Source organism: Trichechus manatus, unplaced genomic scaffold (genome assembly GCF_000243295.1).
Source record: "Trichechus manatus latirostris isolate Lorelei unplaced genomic scaffold, TriManLat1.0 scaffold00068, whole genome shotgun sequence".
Classification (NCBI taxonomy): domain Eukaryota; kingdom Metazoa; phylum Chordata; class Mammalia; order Sirenia; family Trichechidae; genus Trichechus; species Trichechus manatus.
In genome coordinates this window covers 347,119-359,323 of record NW_004444004.1, presented here as the reverse complement: position 1 = coordinate 359,323, position 12,205 = coordinate 347,119, and the positions used below count along the sequence as shown (strand labels likewise).

The window sequence follows — 12,205 nt, the reverse complement described above, 5'->3', positions numbered from 1 at the left end:
CTGACTGAGACTGGAGGAACCCCAGAAAGCATGGCCCCTGGATTCTCTGTCAGCCCAGAACTAAAAAAATTTCTGAGGCCAACTCTCCAGACAGGGATTGGACTGGACTGTGGGGCATAAAGTGATACTTGTGAGGAGTGTGCCTCTTAGCTCACATAGATACAAGAGACTAAACGGGCAGTTCTTGTCCGGAGGTGAGATGGGAAGGCAGAGAGGGTTAGGAGCTGGTTGAATGGACATGGGGAATCGGGTGGAAAGGAGGAGTGTGGTGTCTCAGTATGGGGAGAGCAATAGAGTCACATAACTATGTATGTATAAATTTTTGTACGGGAAAAAATTAAAAGGAAAAAATAATGCACCTGTCAGGCGACAGAGAATGGAGAACTCTAACAGAAAGAAGAAAGATGAGGAAAAGAAACTTTATAGTTAGTTAGAAAAGAATTCCTGGTGTGTTAATTTGTGAATACAGGTCTGTTATGAGAATTGATTCCCAGAGGGAAGAGCCAGACCTTCTGGAGAAGCAGCATAGAACCAATACATAGAATCTACTTATTTTTCTCTCAGTCATTTAATGGTACATTTTTTATTGCCTCTCACGTGCAAGTTTTGTTCTCTCCTCTCCCATCCAGCACGGCTAATTAAAAATGGGCTCTTCTGCCAAGGAGCTTACAACTTAGTAGGGAGCCTAGGATATACACACATGCATACACACACAGTAGAAAATGATATATGTAATAAGAGATTGCTAAAATGCTAGAGGAATTCAGATATAGCATTTTAGTTGGGTTTAAACATGCAGTGTTTGGGAGTAGCAGGGTATTCAGTTTGGCTGGTATTTGTGAAAGAGAGTAATAGGAGATAAAAACCAGAAAAAAAAACAAACAAACCAAACCAAATCCATTGTCATTGAGTCAATTCTGACTGATAGTGACCCTATAGGATAGAGTAGAACTGCCCCATAGGGTTTCCAAGGCTGTAATCTTTACAGAAGCAGATTGCCACATCTTTCTCCAGCACAGTGCCTGGTGGGCTCTAACCACCAACCTTTTGGTTAGCAGGCGAGCACTTAGCCACTGCATCACCGGGGCTCTTTTATGTCCCAGCTCAGTCACTTACTAGCTACCTAACCCTGGAAAAGTTACTTAACCTCTCTAGACCTCAGCGTTCTCTTAAAAAATAGAGATAATTATATCGTCTACCGTGGAGTTACTAGAGAATTAAGTGAGATAATATACACGTAAAGCACTTCTCACACTGACACACAGTAGATGCTCAATAGATGTTTCATATGTTTTCTCCAGGAAAACCTTAAATGCCATACTAAGATGTCTGGGCTTTTGTGTTGTGTTGTTGTTAGGTGCCATTGAGTTGGTTCTGACTGTTAGCAACCCTGTGTATAACAGAATGAAACACACTGACTGCTCCTGCACCATCCTCACAATTGTTACTATGATTGAGCCCATTGTGTTGTAGAGAGCCATAAATAAAGGGTTCAAATAGGGGAGTAGCATAATCAGAGCAATGCCTTAGGAAGATTAACTTGGCAGTGCATGATCTGGAGGTGAGAGGAAAGGGGACCAGAGGAAGCTAATGCAATAGTCCAAGAAAGGTAATGAGAGCTTGAACTTGGGTATTGACATAGAACTGTATAAAATTACTGAGAGGTTGGTGATGTTGTAACACAAATAGGAAACACTAGAGAGGGAGCAGGTTTGAGTATGAAAATGAAAAGTCAATTTTGTACATACTGAGTTTGAAATACGAGTGGGATCTCCAAGAAGAAACGTGTATGTGACAGGCAGTAGGAAATGTAGTACTGGAGATCAGGGCTTGGGGGAATGACTTGAGAATTATTGCCCAGAGGTTATAGGCAAGAGGTTGTATGAGATTACCAAGGAAAAAAATGTAGGGAGAGAAGAGAAGATAGCTAACAACAGAACCTTACCCATTGCTGCCAAGTCAATTTTGACTCATGGAGACCCCATGTGTTACAGAGTAGATTGGAGCTCCGTAGGGTTTTCTTAGCTGTAATCTTTGTGGAAACAGGTTGCCAGACCTTTCTTCTGCAGTACCACTGGATGAGTGCAAACTGCCAACTTTTCAGTTAGTAGGGCAAACCATTTGCAAGTGGAAAAATGAAAAGAAGGCAGATAATATGACTTTAATTACCTTTCATAAAATTTTTTGTTGCTACCTGTTAGCATATACCGTTTCTTCATATCTCAAACTGATTGTTTTACTATCTTCCTAATTACCACAGCTAAATGGACCAGTCTGTAATGCCCCTTGCAGATGTTTAAAGATGGATACTGCATTTGTTCTCACATAGCCCATAAATCGTTTTACTTTTCCCCTAAGGCGGATATGATGAGATCTATTAAGATGGCAGACCAGTTATATTTCTGGGTGAACATTAGTTTTGAAGAACATATCAGACTTTATAAAAAAGCTATGGTTTGAGATGTCTTACAGATGTTCTCAAAAATTACAGAGAAATATGGGCAGCCTTGAGGTACTATTAGGTGGCCAACAACATATCTCTTTTTCATTGAAACTTTGAAAGTTGATTTTTGCCTTGAAATTCCTTGGCTATCTGTGAGAAGGAAGAGTAGTTACAAGGGTCAAAATCGGGTTCCTGTCCTGCTGCATAATATAAAATTGCCAAGGGATGTCTCTAGCACCAGTTATTTTGTTAGTTCCTTCAACCATTAGTGCATATGGCAGCCAGAATTAGAAGGTGATTTGAGGCCATCATGCTGGGCTTTCCTGAACTGAGTGTCCTTAGAACTGAGGGAGTGCCTGCTTGCACCTGACAGAGGGGAGTTCTTTTCCGTAAGGGGGAGATAACTTGAATTGTCCAATGCATTTTCTTTGTTTCTGACTAGAGGCCTGTGTTTTAATTAACTTTTACAAGTGAATAATGGGCAATAGCCACAATCCAGTTGGCTGGCAAAGGAATCGTATGGTGTTCTGCAATATAAAAAGTGTGGGTTAAGTCTTTGATAGAAAGATTTTGTGACACTTAAAATTAACGAGCTGGTGCTATTCTCCACATGTTCCACTAGGCCTTTTATGACCTTTTTTTTTTTTTCCATTCTGGTGTTAGGGGGTTTTATGTGTGTACCTTTTTTCTTCCTTTATTTGCATTTAGGAAACTTCTGAGTCAAGCTGGTTTTGATTCTATTTTTAGAATTCTTACGAAGGTCAACCTGGTCCTTTTATATCCTGATGCTAACCCTTTGTACCTTTCAACTTCATTCCGCTCTTAACATCAGTTGCTATTTCAGCTAGTTGCATGAGTGAAGGGGTTGGGATTTTGGGGTAAAGTTGTATTTCTACTCTGAATGATCTGTGGATAACAGCTAGACACAGTTTCAATGTGGGAAATTTGAGGAGGGGCTCCATAGAATAAGAATATACTTAGCTTGTATTGTGACAGCTTAAAATTTAATTTCTTCTTCTTGCAGTAAGTACAAATGGATCCTAGGTGAGGAACCTGTAGAGAAACGAAGAAGGCTGCAGAATGAGATGATAACACCTCCTCTGGATTATTCCATGCCTGGATCTTACAAGAGGGTAGAGGCAGCTGTTGCCTACCCAGAAGGGGAGAACAGCCATGATAAATCCAGTGTTGAGAGAAGCACACCACCATACCTTTTCCCAGAATACCCAGAAGCAAGCAAGAATACCAGTAAAGGTAGGGAGGTTTCAGTTCTGTATTCAGAGGCCCAAGGCCAGCGCCAGGAATCCCTGCTCCCTGAAGAATTAGAAGATCAGATGCCAAGATTGGTAGCAGAAGAATCCAACAGAGGTAGCATAAGCATAAACAAAGAAGAAGTGAACAAGGGGCCTTTTGTAGCTGTCGTCGGTGTTGCAAAAGGTGTTCGAGATTCAGGAGCTCCCATTCAGCTGATTCCTTTTAACAGAGAGGAGCTTGCTGAGCGAAGAAAAGCAGTTGAATCCTGGAATCCAGTGCCTTATTCTTCTGTGACCTCTGCCACAGCTGCTGGGGAGAAAGGAGGAAGCTATGAGGAGAGTGGAGGTCGTAATACACCAAAACTTAAGAACCAGAGAGAGCTGGAAGAATTGAAGAGAACCACAGAAAAACTTGAACGTGTTTTGGCTGAAAGAAATTTGTTCCAGCAAAAGGTTAGATCAACACCTTACCAGTAGGAATAAGAAATCATTGTAACCAAGGGACCAGAGAATTGGTGCTGGGATAATTTTATGCTCTCAGGCCTTTAAACAGAAAATATGTCATTGAGTCATTCTGTGGTATGTTCCAGGTTGAGTGAAACATACAGCTTCCCTGCCAAATTTGGGATTGAAAGGGTCCATAAGTAGAGCAGTCTGTATAGTGAAATCACAAGTCAAATATATTAGGGACAATTTTGACACTTTCTTTAGCTTTCAGTTGTATGTGGAGTCATTGAATTTCTGTTTCTTGGACTGCAGGTGGAGGAGCTGGAACAGGAGAGGAATCACTGGCATTCTGAATTCAAGAAAGTCCAGCATGAATTGGTGACCTACAGTACCCAGGAGACGGAAGGCTTATATTGGAGCAAGAAACACATGGGTTATCGCCAAGCTGAATTCCAGATTCTAAAAGCTGAGCTGGAAAGAACCAAAGAGGAAAAGCAAGAACTGAAGGATAAACTAAAGGAGACAGAGACACACCTGGAGGTGCTGCAGAAGGCTCAGGTCACCTACCGGACCCCAGAGGGAGATGACCTAGAAAGGTTAATTACTAGGGTTTAGTTATCAGCTTGTAATGGGAAGCATCCCTTAGGACTCCCAGTTACTGTCATAGATAAGGGAGGAAGCCTTAATTCGTAGGCCACCAAGGATTGAGTTATTCTTAGAAAGCTGCAGCCAGTCTCCCTGTTCTTGGTGGCATTGTGCTTTCGTCTTTCTTTCTAGCTAATGGAAACATAATTGTTGAGAAATATAGGCCCATTTTTAACGAGCTTCATTTTTTTCTGTTGGCTAATGACTTCAATGTCATCTCTTCTCCTGCCCCCCTCACTCCATCATACAGGGCTTTGGCAAAGCTTACGCAGCTGCGTATCCACGTCAGCTATCTCCTTACTTCTGTCCTCCCTCACTTGGAGCTTCGTGAGATCGGGTATGACTCAGAACAAGTGGATGGGATCCTGTACACAGTGCTGGAGGCAAATCACATACTGGATTGAGCACCAAACTATATAGTCTACGCTTCTTTTTCTTATCTCTTTTCTCCTTCTTCCTCCCTCCATTTCTCTCTCTCTTTCCCTCCATCCTTCCCTCCCTCCCTCCCTTCCTCCTCTTTCACTCTCTCCCCCCTCCTTCTCCCTCTTATCTCTCTCTCTCACCTTTATGCCTTATAGAGAATCTTTGAGTAAATCCTGGCTCTTAATCAATCTGCTTCTTACTCAGACTTGGTATGGGGAAAGAGGCCAGTTAAATAGGCTTTCAAGAGTCCAGGAACAGAAAAGCAATAGTCACCAAGGTAGGTGACCTGAAAGCTTTAACTTTCATATGACCTAAGTACTTGGCCTATTTCATATCCTTTCTCAAAGGGTTTGTATTCATTTAAGTTTAATCAGTCATCAAATATTGGGGCCAATGTACCAGATATTTTGAGATAAACTAAGAAGTATAACTCTTGGTTCCAGACTTCAAGCATCTAACAATCTAGCTGGAAACACAAGGCACATACCAAGTTAACTAACTGTATACAAACGTGTGTGATACATACAAGTGAGTGGTACAAACATTATATAGAAGATCTGGGGAAGGAAGTTCAAGGAAGGCATCAGTCACGTCAGAAATGGGACCTAAACTAAGGTTTAAAGAACATGCATGAGCACGCCGTTAAAAATGGTTGTTCTTTAGGTGGCAGGACTATGGTTGGTGTTCTTTCTTCTTCCTGTCTTCCTTCCTTTTTCAAATTTTCTATAATAAACCTGTTATTCTTACATTCGAAAAAATAAATTGTTTTAAAAAAGAATGAGTAGGCTTGGATTTAGATATTCAATAGACATTGTGTGAAAATATAAGGTAATGTTATATTTATGGTTTATGTTACATTTAACATTACCTCTGGAAGAACAGCATGAACAAAGGCACAGGAAAAACTGGATTGTGAAAAATGTGTTTGGTAGTAGTGGGTTCATGTAAAGGGAACTAAGTTTAAGTCATGACCTACCTACCCCCTCACCCCCACCATGGCATTTGCATTTTAATAAGGAATTTTTGGAAAACAAACCTTCAAGGCTCAAATTTGTAAAATGTATCACCAAGTTGTGGAATCTCAGGTAGTGGGGAAGATATTTTAAAACAGGGATATCTATCTGATAGCCTTCAGAATACATCAACCTACTCTTCAGGCTAGTGCTAAGTGAGGGGTAAATCTCATAGTATCAGAAATAGTAAAATTTATACTGGTGTAAAAGTAGACATTTTATTATCATTGCTTTATTGTATTTATATAGCACACAACTCTCCAACGAGTTCAAGGTACTCTTCAAAAAACGTTGAACAGTTAACACATAAAAATATACCAACAGTTACAAAATAGGAAGTACAGGAGAAACAGTAAAAAGGAGGTGGTATCAAGCAATGACAAAAAGATTAGCCAGTTCAGAGGGATGTTTTGGATATTCATTCAGTTTCTCCTCAGCAGAGTTACTTCAGAAGACATTTCCCAGATTATTTTATGTCCTTTGAAAGGGGGCCCATCATAAATACTCCAGTGAGACTGCAAGGAATGGGGGGAGGCCAGAGCAGGTATCACCATTAAAATGAGTACTTAAAGGTATCCCTGTCCCCTTACCCTTCAGTTCCCCACAACGCTAGCCTACCACATGACCAATTTTCATGTTAGACATTTGAATTATGACATGGGAGGCCCCCAATTGTCTAAATAGAAATGCTACTGAGGGAGAGGGAGCCCATTAAGCCATTCTCTGAGTGATGCTTGTTCACCAGATGGGAGCTCCAAGGGGTGGGACCTTGTGCAGATATGGACAATGTGGATGGAAGTCTAGTAAAGGAAAAATTTCAGAGCATTGAGGCTCAGCCTGTGTGTGCGTGGGCAAGGGGGCAGAGTAAGAAAGAGGGCAAGCAATTGGGCTTTAAAAGGAAAAAGGTAGAAAATTTAACTCATCTTTACTAGTGCTAGCTCTTGCTACATTCCCTAGTCCATGGTCCCAACCCCACACTGATTGTTCCAGCAGTAGTTCCCTCTGTGAGTCTGTTACACCAGAGCTACCTGTTTGTTAGCTATCTGCTATGAAACCATACCAGCATGAGGTCCCTTTAATTTAACAAGTGTTATATGCCACTGTGGGGAGATGGAGAAGTGTCCTCCAACCTTACCAGAACTTATGATCTAGTGTGGAGATAAAAGACATTCAGAAAAAATGGCTTCTTTCTGGCTTTCCTGTTAGATTATCATAATCATAATTCTCCTTTCAAATGTCTCTCACATTTGCCCTTTACTTTTCATTTCCACTATCAATACTTAGGTCCTTATCACCTCATGCCTTAATAACTAAATTAGATTCTTAACTGGCCTCCCTTGCCTCCTGTTCTCACTCCTTCAATCTACCCTACGCACTATAGCCAAATTGCTCTTAAAGACCTCATCATGTTACACCTCTGCACAAAGACTTGCTAGTGCTCCCAGTTGCCCACCAAATATAATACAGATCCTTAGCATGGTGCTCAAAGCCCTTTGATCTGGCTTCAACCATCCTCTGTAAATGCATCTTCCAGTATTCCAAACGAAAATCACATACCATTCAAACTGAACTCTTCTCTGGTTTCTGAACATGCCGCCTCCACCTAATGGTATGCAATTCCCTTCACCTGGAATATTCTCCCTCATCATCTTTCCTTTGGCTGAAACGTCAACTTTTTTTTTTCCTGAAGTTTCCTCTGATTAACATGGGCAGCCATGACATTTCTCTTTGAATATTTAAGTTTTGTTGTGCCACTTATAAAAGTTCTTATCACAAACTGCCTTGTCCTGCCTCCCCTATTAGAAAGTTCCATATCCAAATATTCAACTGCCTACTTGACATTTACAGGTCTCACAGGCATTTCAAATAAAATGTGTTAAAAATAAATAGTCTCTCTAGAACAATTCTTCTCCCCAGTTTTCCTCAGAATGTGACACCTCCACCCATCCAGTTGCTTAAGCCACAAAGCTGCAAGTCATCCTTAATTTTCTCCTCGTATCCCACACATCCAGTCTGTCAAGTCTGTCAATTCTACCTCCAAAGTATATCCTGAATCTACTTTCACCACAGCCATCTTAGTCCAAACTACCGTAATTTCCCATGGACTACAGCACCTCCTAACTAGTGTCCCTGCTTCCACTCTTGTCTTACCCCACAATTGTCTTACCACCTCAGCCAGAGTGATTTTTTAAAATTGCAAATCAGTTCATGTGCCTCCCCTACTTAAAATTCTTATATGACTTCTCATTTCACTTAGAATAAAATCCAAACTCCTCACAATGTCCTACAAGACCCCTGCCTACTTCTACTTTGCCTCATGCTCCTCTCTATCATACGGCACTCTTTCCCTGATACACTGTGGCCTTTCTATTCCTGAAACATGTAAAACTCTTACCTCAGGGCCTTTACCCATGCTATTCCGTCCCCTGGAATATTCTTATCTCCAGCCTTGGCTATTCCTCATCCTTCAGGTTTTAGTTAAGTATCACTTACTTGGACAGGCCTTCCCTGGCAGCCTTTTTGTCTCTCTACCCTATTCTCTACTAACTGCATCCTGTTTTGCTTAATTCATAGCACTTCTGACAATTTGTAGTTGTGTATTTGGTCGTTTACTTTCACTCATTCAAGTATTTTTTGGATACCTACTATGTGCTGTGTGATAGTGGTGAACACATCACACGTGGTCCCTGTCTGCCTCCCTCACTAATAAGTATCATGAGTTCAAGGGCCATGTCTGTTTTTGCTATCCCAGAGTTTATCATAATACCTGGGATACAATGTTTTTTGAACACTTACACATTGCTGGTGGGAATGTAAAATGGTTCAGCCTCTGTGGAAAACAGTTTGACAGTTCCTAAAAAAGTTAGGCATAGAATTACCGTATGACCCAGCAATTCCACTCCTAAGTATATACCCAAAAGACTTGAAAGCTGAGACTCAGACTTATGTTTACCAATGTTCACTGCAGCACTATTCACAATAGCCAAAAGGTGGAAACCACACAAGTGTCCATCAGCAGATGTATGGATTAAAAAAATGTGGTATATACATTCAATGGAGTATTATTCAGCCATAAACAAATGAAGTTCTGATAAACTTGAAAACGTTGTGCTCAGTGGAATAAGTCAGACACAAAAGAATATTGTTTGGTTCCACTTATATGAAATATCTAGAATAGGCAAACCCATTGAGACAAAAGATTAGTGGTTATCAGGGGCTGGGGAAAGGGGGAATGGGGAGTTAGGAAAAAAAGTTGTTTAATGAATGAGTTAATGATGGGAACTATGTTTTGTTCATATCGCCATCCCTTAAGGACCTAGAATAGTGCCTCATTCATAAATCAAAAAACCTTGCCATCGAGTCGATTCCAACTCATAGCAACCTTATAGAACAGAGTAGAACTGCCCCATAGGGTTTCCAAGGCTGTCATCTTTACGTAAGCAGACTGCCACATCTTTCTCCCACAGAGTGGCTGGTAGGTTTGAACCACCAACCTTTCGGTTAGCAGCTGAGCGCTTTAACCACTGCGCCACCAAAGCTTGCCTCTTACATACCAAAAAAAAAAAAAAACCAGATGCCATCAAGTTGATTACAACTCATAGCAACCCTATAGGACGGAGTAGAACTATCCCATAGCATTTCCGAGGAGTGGCTAGTTGATTTGAACTGCCAATCTTTTGGTTAGCAGCCGAGCTCTTAACCACTGTGCCACCAGGGCCCCTGCCTCTTTCATATTAGGGGTTAAATACAGTATGTGTGAGGTAGATAACATTCCTGCACAAAAAACTCTGAAAGATGGAGATAATATGTGCTACAGGTTAGGGGGAGCAGTCCGTGTGAGCTGGAGCAGCCTAGTGTTTCTCCTTGGCTGCTCTTTGAATTAGATCATTTGGAAGACTACCAAAGGAGAAAAGGAATGCAGGTGTTCTTTAACCCAAACATTCTGACAATTATAAAAAGCAGGCTCCCTAGCATGCAATTATAAAATACTGATGATGCAGAATGTAACTAGGAAAAGGCTGTAGAGAACAGATCTTGAGAGTGAGACTAAGGAGAAACCAAGCTACTGTTCACATTTTCCAAGAGCAGTGGTAGTTTATTTTTTCAAGAGTAGAAAGAGGAGCTATTTACAAGCAAAGAACAGAGAGAACGAGTTCCAGGGAAGAAATTCCTGGCACATAGTAGGAGGTCAGTACATACTTGTTGGATGAACAAATGGACATCTGGCAGAGGACTAGGCCAGAGACCTTGTAGCCCTCAGGGACAGGAAGATTTGCTGGCTCATTCCCAGTGATTGCAAATAATCTGAGGTAAAAATTTACAGAGACTTAATTAGCAGACTCTATTCCCAAGGGCAATCTGTACTATGAATTAAAACCTCTTTCTGTAACACTGTATATAGGGTCGCTGTGAGTCAGAATCAACTCGACATCAGTGGGTTTGGTTTTTGATGGGTATTAGGAGTGAAACATGGGGGTCTGTTCAAGAATGCTGGATGTGAGCTCAGACCAGTCAAGTGTAATTCCCTTAAAAGAATAACTTGTGCTTTGTGACAAGGACATACCTAACTCATGACTTAGGCAGAGAGGAAATACAGGAACCAAACTTTCTGAATCAAAAATTGGGGTACTACTGGTCTGATAGAGACTGGTGGAACCCCAGAGACTATGGCCCTTAGACACCCTTTAAACTTGGAACTGAAATCACTTCCAGAGATCACGTTATAGCCATAAGATAGACGGGTGTATAAAATGAACAATAACACCAGTGAGAAATATATACCCCAGAACAATCAGCTATATGAGACCTAAAGGGCAGCATTTGCCCAAAAGCAAAGTTCAGAAGGAAGGTAGGGGCAGGAAAGCTGGGTGAATGGACATGCGGAACCCAGGGGGGAAGAGGGAAGGAAGCTAACACATTCAGGGGTTTGCAGCCAATGTCACAAAACAAGCTGTGTATAAATTTTTGATAGGGAAACTAATTTGCTCTCTAAATTTTCACCTAAACCACAATAAAATGTTTTTTTAAAAAAAAGGTACATGGTTAGATAATAAACTGGACAATTTGAATAAGAACTGACTTGGACAGTATGGGGTATATGAAAGCTTATGTTATTGAGACATAAATAGCATTCATTTTCTAATGGAAAATAAAGTCTGCAGAAGAAATTTGTTCATTTTCCTCCATTTCTGGTGATGTGAATTGTGAATCACCAGAAATTCCTGTCTTAGTTATCTAGTGCTGCTCTAACAGAAATACCACAAGTGGATGGCTTTAACAGACAGAAATTTATTTTCTCACAGTCTAGGAGGCTAGAAGTCCAAATTCAGGGTGCCATCTCCAGGGGAAGGCTTTCACTATCGGTTCTAGGGGAAGATCCTTGTAATCAATCTTTCCCTGGCCTAGGAGCTTCTCAGCACAGGGACCCTGGGTCCAAAGAATGTGCTCCACTCCTGGCTCCTCTTGTTTGTTGGTACTGAGGCCCCTCTCCTCTCTGCTCGCTTCTCTCTTTTATATCTCAAAAGAGATTGACTCAAGATAACTACCTAATCCTGTAGGTTGTGTCCTGCCTCATTAACATAACTGCCTCTCATTCTGCCTCATTGACATCATAGAGGTTCGAATTTACAACACATAAGAAAATTACATCAGTTCACAAAATGGAGGACAACCACTCAATACTGGGACTCATGGCCTAACCAAATTGATACACATTTTTGTGGGACACAATTCAATCATAACAATATCCCCAACCCATATTTAGGTAAGAATAGTTAAAATGTTTTGGGTGTCTTCTATGTGCCAAATACATTCCATACATCTGCCTATTGAGTCCTCAGGACCAGAGAAGGTGACACTAGGCAGGAGGTCAGGAAAGTGTTCCCAAAGGACCTGATCTTCCAGATAACATTCCACCCTTTGGCCCTCCAAAATTCATGTCCTTGCCACATGTAAAACACACTCCATCATATCATCCCAAA

General features: G+C 41.1%; 1 protein-coding gene across 2 annotated transcripts in view; it reads left to right on the top strand.

Annotated features, from left to right (window-relative positions):
• The window catches only part of MORC4 (MORC family CW-type zinc finger 4), a 62,271-nt gene extending 57,030 nt beyond the window's left edge, over window positions 1–5,241 (top strand). Inside the window, exons 14-16 of one of the 2 annotated variants that reach the window (XM_004379744.2) lie at window positions 3,468–4,149; window positions 4,456–4,701; window positions 5,039–5,241. In XM_004379744.2, coding sequence (XP_004379801.1) covers window positions 3,468–4,149; window positions 4,456–4,701; window positions 5,039–5,119 — 1,009 coding nt within the window. In that variant the 3' untranslated portion in view covers window positions 5,120–5,241. Of the gene's footprint in view, window positions 1–3,467; window positions 4,150–4,455; window positions 4,740–5,038 lie in introns of both variants that reach the window. The other variant, XM_004379743.1, reaches the window with a different exon arrangement.
• The last annotated feature ends 6,964 nt before the right edge of the window (window positions 5,242–12,205 follow it).